The sequence below is a fragment of the Micromys minutus genome (assembly GCF_963924665.1).
Source record: "Micromys minutus genome assembly, chromosome: 8".
NCBI classification, from domain to species: domain Eukaryota; kingdom Metazoa; phylum Chordata; class Mammalia; order Rodentia; family Muridae; genus Micromys; species Micromys minutus.
In genome coordinates, this window is record NC_137977.1 from 45,870,623 (window position 1) to 45,891,001 (window position 20,379).

The 20,379-nt window shown below is 39.4% G+C and overlaps 1 protein-coding gene across 1 annotated transcript; it reads right to left on the reverse strand.

The window, feature by feature from the left end:
• Nucleotides 1-450: 450 nt before the first annotated feature.
• LOC308423402 (interferon-inducible GTPase 1-like) lies at nt 451-1,728 on the reverse strand (the record flags this gene model as incomplete). The annotated part of the gene is made up of 1 exon (XM_080920111.1): nt 451-1,728. One exon carries the CDS (start codon nt 1,726-1,728, stop codon nt 451-453), a length of 1,278 nt encoding a protein of 425 aa, XP_080776237.1.
• Between the last annotated feature and the right edge of the window lie 18,651 nt (nt 1,729-20,379).

Here is a 20,379-nt window from a genome sequence, read left to right on the forward strand (position 1 = left end):
TAAGAGTGCTTCTCTCTATGGGTCGGGCATTCAAACAAATGAGTCTATGAGATTATATGTATTTAAACCACCTTTCCAAGTGTTTTACATACTGTGTATAGATATCCCAACTTCCTGAATCTATGTTAATATGTTTTGATTAGGAAAAATGTCAACCAAAGAACTATTGAAACTTTCTGTGTATGCATTAACATGTTTAGTGGTATGTTTTTGTGTGTGATGTGTGTATGTAGTCAAGTATGCATGTGTATTTGAAAGAGAAAAAATTATGAGGGAAATCAAAGAATTGAAGAAGGATTGGGTTTTTCTCAAGTCTTTACATATTAAGTCACATGATCTTTATTCTCAGATTATTCCAAGGTAGTAGTGGATTGATTGTAAAAAAAAAAAAAAAAAAAAAAAAAAGATATCTGAGGGGAAATTTTTGTAGTGACTTCCTGGTATTGATCACTATGTTGTCACTATCAGAACCTGTGGATAAGTTGAGTAGTTCTTTGAACGTGTCCACTGAAGGAGAGTTTTGCCATCTTCTGCCACTGTGTCAAGAAAAAAAAGATGTAAATAAAAGGTTTTCCAGAAGTAAATACCTGTTGCAAGGAGCCCACCATTAGCATATGCAAATTTATCTGAACAATTCAAAAGCTTTTCTCCTAATGTTTTCTCTCTGTTAGTTTTTAACAAATGAGGAGACTTAATTATTTCTTTCATTTGTTCAACAGGCACTTGGAAATCCTTAGCCATAATCTCTAGGGATTCATCATCCACTCCAAAGATTTTTTGGTACTGCTTTAAACTCTCCTTCAGCTTCTCCAGATCAATATCTCTGAGGATGCCTTCTACAGGAAAAGTAGCCAAAACACCATTGAAGGCTTTAAGCCAGATCAACTGCTTTGTAGCCTTATGTTTTCTCTCAATGACTGCCTCTGTAATGTTAGGCAGAAATAGAATAAAATTTTGGCGCTTTTGAGAAGGGAGATCCTTAATCAGAGTTTCCAACAAGACAGAAAAATCATAGTGAGATAAGTGAAAGACAGAGATCAAAAAAATCTGTGGTACATCCATGTTATTTTCCCTAAACTGTTTCACAGAATAGCTTCTGATCTCCTTCAGAATATTTCCTCTGTCAAAAGTATGTGGTTTGGATACCTCTTCATTTTGTAAATCAAGGTCCACCTTGGTTCTCACAAAGTAGTAATTCTTGTCCATACTTCTGATTGCTTTGGCGAGGTCTAGTTCAAGTTTTGTAAAACGTGTGGCAGAAAGAATAATGAAGAAATCATATTCTTTGAATTTCACTTGTTCCAGATAAGTGTTTGGTGGATATTTCTGAGTTCCTATACCAGGCAGGTCCCATAAGGTCAATGTTTTAATTGTGGGATGTTGGTAAGGAGTTCTCTTCATAGTTGTCTCTACTACCCCCACTTTTGCTGCACCTTCATCTTCAGGACCAATCCCCCTCAGGGCATTGATGAAGCTGGATTTCCCTGCTCCAGACTCTCCTGTCACAGCAATATTGATTGGGGCATTATCAATTTTTTCCAGTGCATCAGCGATTAAAGAGTTTACACCTAGAATGTTTCCTTTTCTCACTTGTAACACTATCAGCTGCATGGTTTCCTGAGAAATGATATTAAGTTCTGTCTCACTGTCTTCAAAATATGCATTAAAGCTGGACACCAAATCTGCATTGTCTTCATTCTTAGATGTACCAGAGAAGAGCTGACCCATGTTGGTGATTAAAGAAAGAGTCTCTGAAAGAAGAAGGGGAGAGTAAGTTGCAAGAGATTGAAGATTTTTTTTTTTTTTTGTGCTCAGCAATGTGTTTTTTTTTTCCTATGATGTAACCTTAGTTACCTTCTTATTGAGTATTCCCTATATATGCCTGTCTTGTCATCCCCGATTGTCTTCCTTCTCCCTCTTTCTCTCCCTTCTTCTCCCTCCTCTCATTCCTTCTTAATCCCTCCCTCCCTCTCTCCTCTCCTCTCCTCTCCTCTCTTCTCTTCTCTTTTATTCCTTCCTTTTTTTAAAACAAAAGAGCAATTAGACTGTCCTTTGGGATGAGAAATCTCATTTGAGAAATTACTGTCACCTTACTTGACTGAACGCATGTCTATGTAACATTTTTTTGTTTGAGTGAGGATAATGTGGAAGGTTCCAGCCCACTGTGGGTAGTAACTACCCTGGGTAGGCAGTCCTAGGTAATTAAAAAAAGCATGATCAATCCAATAAAGCAAGCTATTAAGTATCATTCTCTTATTGTTTCAACTTCTGTTTTTTCTTGAATGTCTACCCTGACTTTACTTTGTGAATGATGCCCCATGATCACAATGTGTAAATCTGCAAACGGTTTCCTTTTCCAAATGATTTTGGTTACAGTGTTCATCATGGCAATAAAAATGAAACTAGAACCAATCTCTACTAGTTCTTAGTCTAACCTTTACTTTTGAAAAAATTAGAACTAAGCATATTAAGGGAAAATAATATAAAGATCTGCATGTGTCCCAAAGCCAGCATCAACAACTATACAAACAAGAGCAACTGTGTTACATCTAACCCAAATGGAGTATTTTATATGAAGTCAAATGTTTTTTCCATGTGTGTGCACTTCCTTCAGTATGTGCCTTCAAATGTGTGGGTACTTAATTAGCATACATATATTCTTCAAACTAAAAACCAAATAAATTTGAATGACAATTTACATCAATGTTTAATCAATGCCAAATATCTAATGATCACATAAATCTATTTTGTCTGTTTTAATTTTGCTCTCTAAATATTTCATTGAGCCCAACAGTTTTTATTTCACTCAGTACCTGTTAATTTGGCCACATTTACTTTCATTCTGTCTTTTTTATGAACTGAGCTTATCTCCATGAGAAATATAATTGAAAACAAGATTTATTTATTTCATATATGTGGGTGCACTGTCACTGTCTTCAGACACACCAGGAGTGGGCATTGGATCCCATTCCAGATAGTTGTGGGCTAGCTTCAGTCCCGTCTTTTAGGGGCATATAGAATCATTGCAAGATGTGCAGGGAGAGGAGTACCTGGTAGGAAGAAAGGAGGGGGAGGGTATAAAGGGCTAGTATCAGGTACTGCAGGGGTTGGGAGAGAGGTAGAGAGGTTCAGGAAATCAACTAAAAATATATAGAGTGTGTGTTTGTGTATGTATGAGTGTGTGTGTGTGTGTGTGTGTGTGTGTATGTGTGTGTGCTTGCCTGTGTAAGTGGGGCTACCTCGTAGAGTGTGCCAGACACCAGGGAAATGAGAGGTTCCTAGGACCCATTGAGTATGTGTCTAGTTGAAATGTGCAGTGAAGGGGAAAAGATAGAACATGAAGAGACCCAGTCTAGCAGAGGGCATGGTCCCTGGTCCAGTGATGGGGGCACCAACCCACCTCAAATTTTTAACCCAGACATTTTCCTGTCCAAAGGAAGAAAAGAGATATAAAATAGAGCAGAGACTGAAAGACCCCAGAACTAGGGAAGCCCCTACTCTAGTACTAGGAGAACGTGAACACAAGAACTCACAGAGATCCTATCTGGCTGCAATCAGGTAAGAGGTTTATTGGGGGGAAGAGAGGATACCAGAGCGCTGGGGACGACACATGTCTCAAACAGGAGATAGAGGAGTTGACCCCTAACTTAATTAGGGAGACATATTAGTAGGGAAAATTACATAAGCAGTTAGCAACAGGCACAGAGCAATTTTATTGGTTTATTTAAATTGGCACAGACTGTCTGCTTTTGGACACGATTTAACTCTAGGCTACTCTGTTTTGGGGCACAATGACCTTATATTTGTTTTTCTCAGGACTGCAGACCCATACCTTATCGAGTCTAGATGGTCTGGGTTTGGGCCATTTCTTTGAACATGTGACTTTGTTTTTAGCCTTGAAGCATATTTCTCCTCAAGGCAGGGTCAGTGGCACTGACCTAAATTTTTAACTCTTTCAAGACCAAAGGAAGTGCCATTCAGGACTGCCCCACCTGGGGATTCATCATATCTGCAGACACCAAACCTTACACTGTTGCTGTGGTCATAGGCACTGACTTACAGGAACCTGAAATGGCTGCTTTTGGGGAGGTTTTGCCAGCATCTGACCAATGCAGATGCGAATGCTCGGAGCCAACCATCAGACTCAGCTCAGGGACCCCATGGGGACACTGGCAAAAAACTGGAGGTGCCAAGGAGAATTACAACCCCATAGAAAGAACATTACCAACCTGCTGCACCACGCAGTGCTCCCAGAGACTAGACCACCAACTATGGAGCCTACAGAAAAGGATCCATGACTCAGATCATATGTAGCAGAGGATGGACTTGCCTGACAGCAATAGGAGAGGAAACCTTTGACCTGTGGGTGTTTGAAGCACAGTGTAAGGGGAAGATGGATCGGTGGGGCTGGAGAGGATGGTGGGTTGGGGAGCACACTCAGGAAGGTAAAGGGGAGGGTGAAGAGGGCAGATGTAAAATGGGGTTTGTTGAGGGGTAAAAGGAAAGTGGAATATCTTTTGGAATGTAACTTCATCAAAATCAGCAGGACAGGAAATAGAATGCTGGTTACAGAGAATGGCTATGGACAGAAAGGAGGAATTTTAAAATCAGTTTAGAGTTTCTGTTTTGCATTATGTGATTAAGTATAGCATTACTGAAACTTAACATAATAATGTAAAATGGTGACTTCTGTGTTACACTCCTTTGGCACAATTTAAATTATAAAATTCAAATAAAAATTGGAAAAATGCAATTTGATATAAGTCAGTTGTTAGAGGACATTCCCAGCATGAAAGAGGCCTAGGGCTTAATCCCCAGCACCTCATTAAATGCATGTAGCTGTGGATCCCAATAATACAGGTCATAAGAAAGAAGAGGTAAGAGGGTAGGGGTTCCAAAAACATATAGCGAGCTATAGGCTAGCCTGGGCTACTTGAGACTCTGTCTGAAAGGAATGCCAACTCCAGTGAACTTGCTGTCAAGCCTAAAAAGCTGAGTTGGATTGTTGGGTAATTAGCTCAGAACTTGTATGTCTGCCTTTTATTCTCCACAAACCTGCCTACAAGACCTCTCATGGCAGCACAATGGACCTGCCATCCCTTAAGAACATAGCCATCATCTTCTGTCCCCTGGGACCTGCTCTTTCTGTCTCACCCATATCAAGTCAGTAAGGGCCTTAAGTTCTATTTCCAAATCCATTAACAGTGGTCATGGCTCCCACATTATCCTCTGCTGGACCTCCTCAGTCCCAGCTTTGATCTTGTCCTCGGCATTACTGTATTTCCTGTGACTGTTCTAGCAATAACATGGATTATAAAACAACCAGAGTAATCCTATTGACCATGAAGTCAAAGCAATCCAGGGAGGTTTCCACTGTACATACTACATACAGCACAACCTTTGAGGTTAATTATTACCTTCATGGAGTTGCTGGTGCCAGAACTCCAGCCACCCACTTATCTTGCAGAGTCTTTTCATCTCAGGACTTTGTCCTTTGCTTTCCTTGATATTTTCCCCCAGTAGTCCCATGGCTGTTGCTTTAATTACCTTTGAGTATGTTGTGCACCAATCAGGCAGTTTCTAACCTTTATATCCCCATTGAGATTTTTATCCCCATTAGGATGTTCCTTCTTTTAGAATTCCTCTGTGCTTCTGTTTCTCCACAGCACTCACTGAACTGCCATATGATATGTTCTTGTTTGTGTTCCTTAGTCTATCTTCCCTCAGTATATTGAAGCTTAGATGGCAGAATGTGCTTCTGTCTTGCTCAGTTCCTCACCACCCATGCATAGGTATATAGTGCTTTATCATCAGGGAATAGATTGGGACCATGAGGAATGTACTGGGACTTCCTTGTGAACATTTCTGCCTCTTTTGTGGTGATAAGTGATGTGTGTGGAAACTGAAGTCCTACTGTACTCGAGAATAGTTGGCAAGGATCTGAGGAGAGCCGAAAACAATCTAATACAAAACAAGGACCTTCTCAGAATCATGTTGTGTATAAAAACACACACATAGACATACACAAACGCAGACAGAAACACACACTACGCACACTGCACAGGAAGTTCAGTTCAACCTACAGGACAAATAGGGACAGCAGTACAGGAAACCAGAGATGCAGAGCTTTGTTCAAACTGACTGCAGGTACTGGCCCTGAAGAAACCAAACCTAGTTAAATAAACTCCATAGCCCAATATACTGTTGAAGAAAACTGTCACCCACAGGACACAGAGAGAAGGCACACAAGCTGTTCTCATTTTTCAGTTTTCCTGTCTCATTCTTTCAGGTCTAGTTCCTAGTTTTGTGATGCTGACTCCAGTGAAAGAGCTGTCTGCAAGTCTTCCCAGCAAAGATGAACACAAAAGCCAAGAACCCTGTAGTACAGCCAGCATTACTAAAGGAGGATTGCCTAATGACAGCTGTGATCACACCCTGACTCCTCATGTTCTTCACAGAGGCACAGAAGATCTCTAACACTCATGCTTTGCATAAAGAAAACTATCTTTGAAGGGTTTGAACAGCACTGACTTTTGGGGCACAGATTTCCTTGGCCAACCCCCGCAGAAGCACTGTGTACAGAGACCTGTCCTCCACAGGCCAAGGTCCTCAGGAATGTTAGGAATTAAATAGTTGACTTGATTTAGGTAGTTAACTAGGAAGCGAGATAAACCTGGGATACAACAAAGTTCATATCCACGGAAAATATATTCTGCTACCTGACACAGCCATTACAACCATCTTAGGAAGAGGAATAAGAGGCAAGCAAATCAATTGGAGAAGATTTTACCATAACCTACATCCAGGTCATCTCCCTTAGGTCTACCTCAACTTGAATGATGGGCTACAACCATTCACAGCCTGTTCTACCCTATTCCCAGCAAATCCCCTCTAGCTTCTAAGCTGAGGATCTCCATTGTCTTGGCATGTTCCTGAATGAATTCTTACCTATCAGATCTTCAGAGAAAAGAGATAGTGAAGGATAGAATTTAGATCTGAACACTGCTACCCACTCACCAGAAACTTCTGTGTCCAGTGGATTTGTTTTCTCTAGTTCAGCTGCAGGAGTCACACTTCTCTGTGCTCCAAGCTCTTCACATAAAACACACTTCTGCTTCATCTGGAGAAGGCAACAGGTTCAGCCCAGTCATATAGGAGTTTTACATCCTTGTGGCTTATGTCCCTCCCCTCTGATTGTGTGTTGGCTAATCATGAAGGAGCATGGATCTAGTTGCTTTTCAGAATCTCCTGCATTTCCAAGAAGATGAAAGTGAAAAAAAAAAAAAAACAGTTGTTTTCCATGCCAAAATTAAGCGTTTCATGCTAAACACATAATTTTATAGCAGGAAAAGCTGGACAGTCCTAGTCTAACAGTGGGGGACTTGGAAACGTGAAGAAACAACTTACTAACTAGGCTTGAACGGAACCCTTGAGTTTTCTTGATCCCTGACACAGAAATGCAACCTAAACTAAAGTCATACAACACATTGTCTGGGAATGTTTGCAGATGCTAATTTTAGTCTGAGTCAAGACACAATCTGTGTTTTCCCCTTTGACTAAAACCTTATTTCCCTACCATTGTAGATTCACATTTCTCAGTTGTTGTGTGTGAACTCCCCTGTCCTGTTGAAATATGTTCTGGGTAGGGCTGGACAGGCTGGATTTCCATAGAAAGGTTAAATATTCAGGTTAATAAGACAATATATGATAAGCTTGATATAACAGGCATTAGAAAATAACTTCTGATTCAATAACTCAGTCAAACTTAAATAAAACATTCTGTCTAACATTTCTGTGACGATGAGGTTTTCTGATACCAAACTTAAGGAAAAATACATGGACTTAAAAGCAAACTGCTTTTATCTTAATGTTATTTTTTAGTTTTCACAAAATTTGCTCTTTGTTTTCAATTCTTTTATATGTTCATGTACATAAAGAAAGTGTGTACTCTAAGAAATTGTTTAACTAGTCATAAAGTTTTTATGGAAATTATTTTGTATAAATAAAGCTTGTGAGAGACATATGTTGTGAGGGTAGGTCAACCCATTTTTATAACTTACCGCAATTCCTCCCTAAATTATACTATAACCTTATGTAAGACTAAATATGAACTGCGCAGACTCCTGTATTACAGGAACAGGAACAATAAATGTTTATGATGTTAAGTTAGTAAATTGTGGATAATGTTTCACATAGCAGTAGAGAAACCTGTGTTGCTAGTTTCTGCTATGCATCTTGCACAAGAGCTAAGCCATCTTATTTCCACTGACATGAGTTTCTGTTTCTTATGAACCCTAAGCTCTTATGGGGTAACAGATAGGAAATGGTGTCTTACCACAGTTTTACTTCTTCCACATAAAGGCAGCATCCTGCTATATCAACTCTCCCCAAGCCTAATAAGAGATCTATACAAAGGTAACTTCCTGTCACTAAGCACAAATGGCTAAAAATTGCAGTTCCTACAATGGTCTTTTGTGGTTCATTTGTGGTTTAAGGCTATCATTTACTGGTAAATACACTGAAAAGTGTCACTCAATGAAACGGTATTGGAAGGTATGTCTCTTTAAGAGGTAGTATGGAGGGAAGTAATTAGTCCATGAAGCACTACTGTGAAAAGGTATTAAAGTAACCCTCCTGAATCAAGTGCCTTCTCATGAGAGGAGGTTAGTATGAATCAGTGGGACTTCTATGGACAGCTGTTTCCTTTTTTGTATCTTTTTTATGTTATCACGTTGCAATATGCTGGTGCCATGCTGTTGAACTTGCCAGTCAACTAGCATTTTAAACTCAGTTAACTTCCATTTTTAATAGAATGTGCCCAGATTTGTGTACTTTGTTACAGCAATATACAAACAACAACAACAAAGCCCCCACAGCTCTGTGGAAAATAAATTCAGAGTGTGGCCTTTTGCTTTGCCTAAAACTTCCAACACCATTACAGCTTGAACAGAAGATTAAGAACTGATCATTATTATAACCTTAGTGTCTAATTCAGTGGCTACAAGCAATCAAATATTGATGTGGCTGGAACAGATCCACACTCAGCCATTGCTTCTTTTTTTTTTAAACTTTATTTTAAAAAAACAATGATAAACGTATCAAATTTTTAAGTATTTTTGCATAAAAGTATACGAATACATTTTTAAGGTTGTAATTAAGTATTTGTGGGTACATATACATACACATATGTATATATGTAACAATAATATAGGAAAAGAGGCTATTAACTTGAGGGGATAGGAGAGAAACTGGAAGAGGCTTTAGGAAGGAAAGGGGGATGTGATACAGTTCTATTTTAATTAAAATATATTCTATTTCTCTTGAACTTCACAAACTCTGTGAGATGTTTCTGGGGTGTTTAGAGCTTTCTGGGGTTAGTATCCCATTATCAGTGACTGCATATTATGTCTGTTCTTTTGTGACTGGGTTATCTCTCTCAGGATGATATTCTCTAGATGCATCCATTTTTTAAAGAATTTCATTAAGCCATTGTTTCTGATAGCTGAGTAGTACTCCATTGTGTAAATGTACCACAATTTTTGTATCCATTCATTTACTGAAGGACATCTGGGTTCTTTCCAGCTTCTGGCTATTATAAATAGAGATGCTATGAACATTGTGGTGCATGTATCTTTGTTGTATGTTGGAGCGTATTTGGGGTAAATGCCAAGAGTAGAATAACTGGGTCTTCAGATAGTACTATGTTCAATTTTCTGAGGAACCTCCAGACTGGTTTCCAGAGTGGTTGTATCAGTTTACTATCCCACCAACAGTGGAGAAGTGTTCCTCTTTCTCCACATCCTCGCCAGCATCTGTTATCATCTGAGTTTTGGATCTTGGCCAGTCTGACTGGTGTGAGGTGGAATCTCAGGGTTGTTTTGATTTACCCTTCCCTGATGGCTAAAAATGTTGAGCACTTCCATAAATGTTTCTCAGTCATTCGATATTCCTTGATTGAGAACTTTTTGTTTAAGTCTGTACCCCATTTTTTAGTAGGGTTGTTTGATTCTCTGGTGTCTAACTTTTTGAGTTCTTTGTATAGCTTGGATATTAGGCCTCTATATATAAGAGTTGGTAAATATCTTTTATCAACTCTGTTGGTTGCGTTTTGTTTTCATGATAGTGTCTTTAGCCTTACAGAAACTTTGCAGTCTAATTAAGTCTATTTGTCAATCTTTGACCTTAGAGCTCGAGCTATTGGTGTTCTGTTCCGGAAATTTTTTCCTGTGCCTATGAGTTCTAAGGTTTTTCCCTATTTTCTCATCTAATAGTTTCAGAGTACCTTGTCTAATGTGGAGATCTTTGATCCACGTACACTTGAGCTTTGTACAAGGAGATAAAAAAGGGTCTATTTTCATTCTTCTGCATGCTGAGTGCCAGTTGGACCAACACCATTTGTTAAATAAGCTGTTCTTTTTTCCACTGAATGTTTACAGCTCCTTTGTCAAAAATCAAGTGACCATATATATGAGGGCTCATTTCTGAATCTTCTATTCAATTCCATTGATCCACGAGCCTATTTCTGTCCCAGTATCATGCAGTTTTCATCACAATTGCCTTGTAATATAGCTTGAGGTCAGGGATAGTGATTAACATAGATGTTTTCTTGTTGTTGAGGATGGATTTCACTATTCTTGGTCTTTTGTTATTCCCAATAAAATTGCACATTGATCTTTCCAACTCCTTGAAGTACTGGGTTGGAATTTTGATGGGGATTTCATTGAATGTGTAGATTGCTTTTGGTAAAATGGCCATTTTTACAATGTTGATCCTTCCAATCCATAAGCATGGGAGATCTTTCCATTTTCTGAGATCCTCCTCAATTTCGTTCTTTATAGGTTTGAAGTTCTTGTCATAAAGGTCCTTCACTTGCTTAGTTAGAGTCACACCAAGGTATTTCATAGTTTTTGTGACTATTGTGAAGGGTATGTTTTCCCTAATTTCTTTTTCCATGTTTGTCCTTTGACTATAGGAAGGCTACTGATTTGTTTGTGTTAATTTTATAACCAGCCACTTTACTGACCTTGTTTATCAGATGTAAATGTTCTCTGGTGGAATTTGTGGTGTCGCTTAAGTACACTATCATGTCATCTGCAAATAGTGATGTTTTTACTTCTTCCTTTCCAATTTGTATCATTTGATTTCCTTTTTCTGTCTAATTGCTCCAGCCAGGACTTCCAGTACTATGTTGTATAGGTAGGGGGAGAGAGGGCAGCCTTGTTCAGTCCCTGATTTTAGTGGAATTGCTTCATGTTTCCCATCATTAAGTTTGATGTTGGCTGTTGGTTTGCTGTATATTGCTTTTATTATGTTTAGGTATAGCCCTTTGATTCCTGTTCTTTCCAAGACTTTTAACATGAAGGGCTGTTGAATTTTGTCAAATGCTTTCTCAGCATCTAGTGAGATGACCATGTAATTTTTTTTTTTTGAGTTTGTTTATATGGTTGATTACATTGATGGATTTCCGTATGTTAAACCATCCCTGCATGCCAGGGATGAATCCTACTTGATCATGGTGAATGATCATTTTCATGTGTTTTTGGATTCTGTTTGCAATGATTTTGTTGATTATTTTTGCATCAATGTTCATAAGTGAGATTGGTCTGAGGTTCTCTTTCTTTGTAGGGTCTCTGTGTGGTTTAGGAACAAGGGTTATTGAAGCCTCATAATAATGAGTTTGGTAGTGTTCCATCTGATTCTATTTTGTGGAATAGTTTGGAGAGTATTGGTATTACGTCATCAATAAATGTATGATAAAATTCTGCACTAAACCTCTCTGGACCTGGCCTTTTTTTTGGTTGAGAGGCTTTTGATGACTGCTTCTATTTATTTAGGTGTTATGGGATTATTTAGATGGTTTACCTGGTCCTGATTTAACTTTAGTATCTTGTATCTCTCTAGGAATTCAACCATTTCCTTCAGATTTTCCAGCTTTGTTGAGTATAGGCTTTTGTAGTAGGATCTGATGAGTTTTTGAATTTCCTCAGTTTCAATTGTTATTTCTCCACTTTTCTTTCTGATTTTGTTAATTTGGATACTCTCTCTTTGCCCTCTACTTAGTCTTTCTAAGGTTTTATCAATCTTGTTAATTTTCTCAAAAAACCAGTTCTTGGTTTTGTTGATTCTTTGAATGGTTCTTTTTGTTTCCATTTGGTCTATTTCTGCCCCAAGTTTGATAGTTTCTTGCTGTCTACTCCTCATGGGTGTATCTGCTTCATTTTGTTCTAGAGCTTTCAATTGTGCTGTCAGGTTGCTGATGTATGCTCTCTCCAGTTTCTTTTTGGAAGCGCTCAGAGTTATGAGTTTTCCTCTTAGTATTGCTTTCTTTGCATCCCATAGGTTTTGGTGTGTTTTCGTTTTCATTGAATTCTAGAAAATCCTTAATTTCTTTCCTTATTTCTTCTTTGACCCTGCTATCGTTTAATAGAGCATTGCTTAGTTTCCATGTGTATGTGGTCTTTTGTTGTCTTTGTTGTTGTTAAAGACCAGCCTTAGATCATGTTGATTTGAGAGGATGCATGGGAGTATTTCAATCTTCTTATTTATATTGGGGCTCGTTTTATTACCGATTATGTGGTCAATTTTTTAGAAGGTGCCATGATGTGCTGAGATGAAGGTGTATTCTTTTCTTTTTAGGATGATATGTTCTGTAGATATTTATTAATTCCAGTTGGTTCATAACCTCTGCTAGTTTTACAGTGTCCTTGTTCAGTTTTTGTTTCCCTCATTTATCCATTGTTGAGAGTGGGGTATTGAGGTCTCCCACTATTATTGTGTGGGGCACAATGAATTTTTGAGCTTTAGTAGGGTTTCTTTTATGAATGTGGGTGCTTTTGTATTTGGAACATATATGTTAATGATTGAGAGTTCCTTCTGACAAATTTCCCCTATAATGAGTAAAAAGTGTCCTTCCTTATTTTTGTTGATAACTTTTGGTTGAAAATCTACTTTATTTGATATTAGAATGGCCGCTCCAGCTTGCTTCTTGGGGCCATTTGATTGGAAGTAGTTTTCCCACTTTTTTACCCTGAAATAGTGTATGTCTTTGTCTTGAGATGAGTTTCCTGTATGCAGCAAATTGCTGGGTTTTGTTTATGTATCCAGTCTGATAGCCTATGTCTTTATTGGGGAATTAAGTCCATTTATGTTAACAGATATCAAGGAATAGTGGTTGCTGTTTTCTGCCATTTTTGCTTTTTGAGGTTGACTTGTGCCTGAATGTCTTTCTTCTTTTGATTTTCTAACGTAGTAGTTTTCTTGTTTTTATTAGGATGTAGTTCCCCTTGTTCTATTGGGTTTTCCCCCTATAATTTGTTGTAATGCTGGGTTTGTTGTCAGATATTGTGTAAATTTAGTTTTGTCTTGTAATATGTTAGTGTCTCCATCTATGATGGTTGAGAGTTTTGCTGGGTATAGCAGCTTTGGCTGGCACATGTGCTCTCTAAGGGTCTGCATGATGTCTCTCCAGGCTGTTCTAGCTTTCATAGTCTCTGTTGAGAAATCGGGTGTGATTCTGATTGGTCTGCCTTTATATGTTACAGGGCCTTTTCCGTTACTGAGTTTAGTATTTTTTCTTTACTTTGGGCACTTGGGGTTTTGACTTTTATGTGTTGCGAGGAATTTCTTTTCTGATCCAATCTATTTGGAGTTCAGTAGCCTTGTTTTATGCTTATGGTCATCTCATTCTTTAGGGTAGGGAAGTTTTCTTCTACGATTTTGTTGAAGATATTTACTGTGCCTCTTTGTTGATATTCTTTGCCCTCTTCTATTCCTATTATCCCTAGGTTTGGTCTTCTCATTGTGTCTTGGATCTCCTTGACATTTTCGGTTAAGAGCTTTTTGGTTTTTGCATCTTCTCTGACTGTTTTGTCTATGTTTTCAATGTTGTCTTCAGTTCCCGAGATTCTCTCTCCCATCTCTTGTAGTCTATTGGATATGCTTGCATCTGTGACTCCTGATTTCTTTTTTAGGTTTTCTTCCTCTAGGGTTGTCTCTTTTAGTGTTTTCTTTATTGTGTCAATTTCCATTTTAAATTCCTTCTTCCATTCCTTCATCTTTTTGTTCTCTTTTCCTCTAGTTCTTCTAGTGTTTTTCTTGCTTCTTCATTAAAAGCTTCTAATTCTTTATGCTTTTCTCTATCATCATCTTAAGGTATGATTTTAGGTCTGCGTCTTCTTTTTCTGGTGTGTTTGGCTTTCCGCTGTTTGCTGTTATGGGAGAGCTGTGTACTGATGTTGCCAGGTTGTCTTGGTTTCCCTGGGGTACGTACTTTCCCTTTCTTCTTGCCATCTTGTTGTCAGTCGTATGTCCCTGGATCACCGCTAGATCACCTATGGCTCACAACTGCCTCACCACTGGCTCACTGCTGTTCCAGTCCTGTGTCCCTGGATTACTGCTGGATCACAGCTGGATCACCACTGTTCCAGTCTTGTGTTCCTGGCTCACAGGTGGGTCACTGCTTTTCCTGGTGGCTGATAGTGAGTGAGCGTTCTGCATTCCGTGTTGTCCGGCTGAAAATAGCCTGATGCCGGGATACTGGTTCCCTGAAGAAAGCTGGGGCAGGGAGGGAGAACCGGGGTACCGCACTTTTTTGCATGCTTTGCAGAGATCTCTCTGCACCCTGGCTAGTCGGAATGCCTCTTTAACAGTCCTGTGTCCTTGGATTGCCACTGAACCACAGCTGGCTCAATGCTGTTCCAGTCCTGTGTCCCTGGCTTACTGCTGGCTCACTGCTGGCTCACCACTCAGCCATTGCTTCTTGCTCAGTTTTTATGTGGCCTAATTTTAGTCAGGCTCCTGTTCTTTGTTATGGGTCAGGGGTCACTCAGTGATCCACTATAATGAAATCCACTTTATTATATTATAAAACTTAGTAAGAATAGGTTTTTTATTAAATACTGACATTGGTCTGATTAGGGCCAGGTCTTTACATGATACAGCTCCCCAGATATAGTAGACAGCAACATCAGCCCTGGCCTTATAGTGACAAAAGGCACAAGATTATATGTATTTTTCTCATGTTTAGGCAGGGTCTTATTCAACATATATAACTTACATTTCAACATATGTAACTTGCTGTTGTCCTACTCATCATTTGAGCAGAGAAAGTAAATTTGATTTCTATAACACAAAGTGAAACAGTGATAGAAACATTGTTTTTTTTAAATTAGACATTGTCTTTACTCACATTTCAAATGTTATCCCCAACCCCCACTCTCTTCTTTCCCTCTCCACTTGTCTCCAGGAAAGAAGCTTATTGTTCACAATAAAGGGCAATGGCCCTTGCTTTCCAAATGGAGTAGGTCCACTCTTCAATTCCCCTTAACAATGGGTTCCTGTCAAATCCTTGAAATCGGACTGTCTTTATTAATGCCAGCAATGATTATAGCGAAGAGCAATAATTCTCACATTGTTTATCTCAAGGATGATCATGTTTATAACACATTAGAGCACGTGGAACTGATTACCATAGTCAGTAGAAATAATATTAGAGGGTTAATGAAAGGGGAGAACCATTTAGTCATATTCATCTATCAAGATTTGCTTGAGGTTTTCTTTATTTATTCACATTGATCATCAATTTGTCAATAGTATGTCAAAAATCAGAGATATTAAACAGTACATTCCATAAAAGTGCTGGCAATGACGTTTAAATAACAGGTAGCTTATAGTAGCTCTGTTTTGCAGAATAATTGTTCTCATTTCTCTCATTTCATGATCAATCTGGCTAATATTTTTTGTCTAGGTTGAAAACAATCAATAAACCTATTAGCTAATGAACCTTCAAGGTGCAGATTCCAAGAGGCAGGAAAAGTCTGCAACTTTAAGAACATTAGGCATCAGGGGATCCTAATGCAACTCCTTTTTCACATTTTTACCCAGGTTGAAGCCTGTTTTTGTTTTTGTTTTTTGTTTTTTGGATTAGAATAAAGTTTATTCGGAGCATTTGCAGAAAGTTGAGAGGGTAGTAGATGCAGAGGAGAGAGAGTAGAGAAGTACAGGCTGGCCACATGCACATTGTGAGAGAAGGGGCAAGGGAATGGAGGAGAGCAGGAGCAGGGGCAGGGGCAGGAGCAGGGGCAGGGGCAGGGGCAGGGGCAGGAGCAGTGGCAGGGGCAGGAGCAGGAGCAAGAGAGGTCTGTTGGTTTTGAAGCAGTGAACAGATACAGCATCTCTGGGTTGGAATGGATGTTCAGGCCAGAATTGGTGGTACACAACCGGTGCAGTAGACTGGACACAAGAAATAAATCTTAACCAAGGTTAAATGTATTCCTTTAAGGGCTTAGAGATTGGAGTGAGACAATCTGATAATGACCCAACATGTACCTCAGAGATCATGGGAGGTGGTCACACATGGAGCATTTCATATGGGTAAACATTTTTTAGTAGGGGGCACAGTGGACCCTGAGAAAGGCATTAGGCAAGAGGTCAACTCAATATCTACCAGAGACAGAAAATTATTTTTAACAATGTAGCTTGTTGCCTCCTGCCTTCAAAGTGGTGTCAGGCTGGTTGCCACCTCTTCACAACACTCCAATGACATACTAAAGTTTGATTCCTCCCTCAGATGTTTACTCTGGGAGAAATAATGTGTTTATCTGACTGATTTATAGAGCATAGGTGAGGGGCTGTGGCAGAGACTCGGTGATCCTAATGTCACCCAGAACAATGGGCACCTAGCCATGGTTAATGGCTTCCCCTGTTTGCACAGATACAGGTCTCTTCCTCTGTTCTCACACAGCTTGTGTACTTCAACCTCTCCTTAAAACAGTGACGTCATATATAACTGGGGCAAAATTGAGTACACCTGGCTGGGAGATGAGGATGGATGCTCAGGTGAGGATCCCATAACTCCCCTTCCCTTCTTGTAATTTGAATAATTGTCAATATTCAACAAGACTACAAAGCCATGTCTGTGAGTGATTAAAAAAAAACTAATTAAATCAGTAAGTATGGCTGTTTTGTATGTATCTATCAGTTGTTGTCTGGTGTCTTTAGACGCCAGAAAATGTTATTTGATCCCTATGGGACTAGCATTACAGACAACTGTGAGGCACCATGTGGGTTGTGGAAATTAAACTCGAGTCCTCTGGATGAGCACCAAATGCTCTTAACATCTGAGCCATGTTTTCAGCCCTGAGAAAGTTTCTTGATTCATGATGATGTGGGGGCTCAGACCACTGCCAGTAACAATATTTCTAGCTAGGTGACCCTGGGATGCATGAAGAGGCCAACTCAGCAGGTCAGTAAACAGCCTTCTTTAATGATTTCTTTTTCAGGTGACAGCCTTGAGTTTCTCTCTTGATCTTCCTCAGTGATGGATTGTGACCTGAGAGGTGTAAGTTAAGGTGAATTCTTTGCTGCTCTACTTGCTTTCAGTCATTATCTTACTTTTCTGTTGCTGTGATAAAACAGTTAATTTTTCCTAACATCTGATCCTATTTTCATCTGTCCCATGTCTGTATCTTATGAACACAATCCCCATAGACTCCATAACTCTCCTTAGTTTACTCTCCAACCGCCACTGAAGTCTCATCGGCCCATCATGAATCTGCTATGATGTCTGAGTGACAAGGTCATGGTGTCAGTTACAGACAGCTGTGGTTCCTTGCCCAGTTAATATCTTACTCAGGGAATGATGCATAGCTTATTCAAGGCACCCAGAGCTCTCAGACTGAGGCATTATTTTCTAGTGTAAACATAGAATGATACCACATCTATGTCCCACCTGGACCATTCCTATACTTCAATGAAAAGAACATATGATAAAAATGAATCCATGACAGGAAATGACTCCATACACATGACTCCCATTTAGTGACAAAAGAAACAAACATACAATAAATCCTAAAGCTTCAAAATATTATCATTCCTACAGCAGTGTCATTTAGGGAGAATGAGTTGGATAAAGTCCCAGAATTAGAACTCAAACCAAAACAAAACTGACCCAAACCAATCCAAAACCAAACCAAACCAAATTAAACCAAACCAAACCAACCAAACCAAAGCATACCAAAGCAAAACAGAAACAACAACAAAAATCACAAGAAAAATAATTACAAACAAGTCTAAACATTAAAACATCCCAATGAAAGAAGGCAATGTGGCTTGTAGAGGCTGAGCAACTTGTGGGTGGGAGACCTGGGCTGCCAGGGAGCAGAGAGATCTCTGCAGCGTGCACACGGAAAGTGCATCCCCTACCTTACCCTGCCCTGCCCTGTCCGATCCAGCTACCAGGAACAGAAATTTCGAACTTGTTTCCACCCGGTGGCGACTTCAGGACGCAGAGCAGAGCCTGGCCCATCTGCCATCCAGGACGGCAACTCGTAAAGGCTGAGCAACTGGTGGGTGGGAGACCTGGGCTGCCATGGAGCAGAGAGATCTCTGCGGAGTGCAGACGGAAAGTGCACCCCCTGCCTTGCCCTGCCCCGCCCTGTCTGATCCAGCGACCAGGAATAAAACTTTGGAACTTCTGTTCCCACCTAACGACTCTGAGGCATAAAACAGGCCTCAACCCATCTGCCACCTGGACCAGTGAAGATCCAGGAACACAGACCAGATACAAGGGAAAGGCAAGAACATATCACTGACAACAAAATGGCAAGAGGAAAGCGAAAGAGTATATCCCAAGGAAATCAAGACAACCTGGCAACACCAGAACCCAACTCTCCCATAACAGCAAACATCGGAATTCCAAACACTCCAGAAAAAGAAGACACAGACCTGAAATCATACCTCAAGATGCTGATAGAGATACTTAAACAAGAACGAAAGGAAAAGCAAAAAGATTCAGAAGCTTTTAAAGAAGAAACAAGAAAAACACTTAAAGAACTCAAAGAACTAGAGGAAAACAGAATCAAAGAGATGAAGGAATGGAAGAGGGAATTCAAAACGGAAATTGACACAATAAAGAAAACACAAAAAGAGAAAACCCTAGAGGAAGAACACCTAAAAATGAAATCAGGAATCACAGAAGCAAGCATTTCCAATAGATTACAAGAGATGGAAGAGAGAATCTCGGGGGCAGAAGACAACATTGCAAACAAGACAAAACAGCCAGAGAAGATGCAAAAAACAAAAAGCTCCTAACCCAAAATGTCCAGGAAATCCAGGACACAATGAAAAGACCAAACCTAAGAATAATAGGAATAGAAGAGGGAGAAGAGTATCAACTAAGAGGCACAGTAAATATCTTCAAAAAAATCGTAGAAGAAAACTTCCCTACCCTTAAAAATGAGATGGCCACAAGCATAAAAGAAGCCTTCAGAACTCCAAATAGGTTGGACCAGAAAAGAAATACCTCCCGACACATAATAGTAAAAACATCAAGTGCCCAAAGCAAAGAAAGAATACTAAAATCAGTAAGGGTAAAAGGTCAGGTAACATATAAAGGCAGGCCAATCAGAATCACACCCGATTTCTCAACAGAGACTATGAAAGCTAGAAGAGCCTGGACAGACATAATCCACACCCTAAGAGAACAAAAGTACCAGCCCGAGCTGCTATACCCAGCAAAACTGTCAATCATCATCGATGGAGAGATGAAGATATTTCAAGACAAATCAAAATTCACACAATATCTGACCACAAACCCAGCACTACAACGAATTATAGGTGGAAAACCCAATACAATGAGGGAAAATACAGCCTAGTAAAAACGAGAAAACTCCTAAACAAGAAAACTAAAAGAAGAAAAAGACACAGACACAACTCAAACCACAAAAGCAATAATGGCAGGAAACAGAAACAACTATTCCTTGATATCTATTAACATAAATGGACTCAACTCCCCAATAAAGAGACATAGGCTATCATACTGAATACATAAACAAAATCCAGCCTTTTACTGCATACAGGACACTCATCGCAGCTCAAAAATACATTTTACCCCACACAATAATAGTAAGAGACTTTAATACCCCACTCTTACCATTGGACAGATCATGGACAGAGAAACTGAACAAGGACACTGCAAAACTAGCAGAGACTTTGAACCAACTAGAATTAATAGATATATACAGAACATACTATCCTAAAGTAAAAGAATACACCTTCTTCTCACCACCCCATGGCACTTTCTCGAAAATTGACCACATAATTGGACACAGAACGAGCCTTCATCGATATAAGAAGATTGAAATACTCCCATGCATCCTCTCAGATCACCATGGTCTACGGCTGGTCTTTAACAACAACAAAGACAACAAAAAGCCCACATACACATGGAAACTAAACAATGCTCTATTAAACGATAGCGGGGTCAAAGAAGAAATAAAAAAAGGAATTAAAGATTTTCTAGAATTCATCGAAAACGAAAACACAACATACCCAAACCTATGGGATGCAATGAAAGCAGTACTGAGAGGAAAACTCATAGCC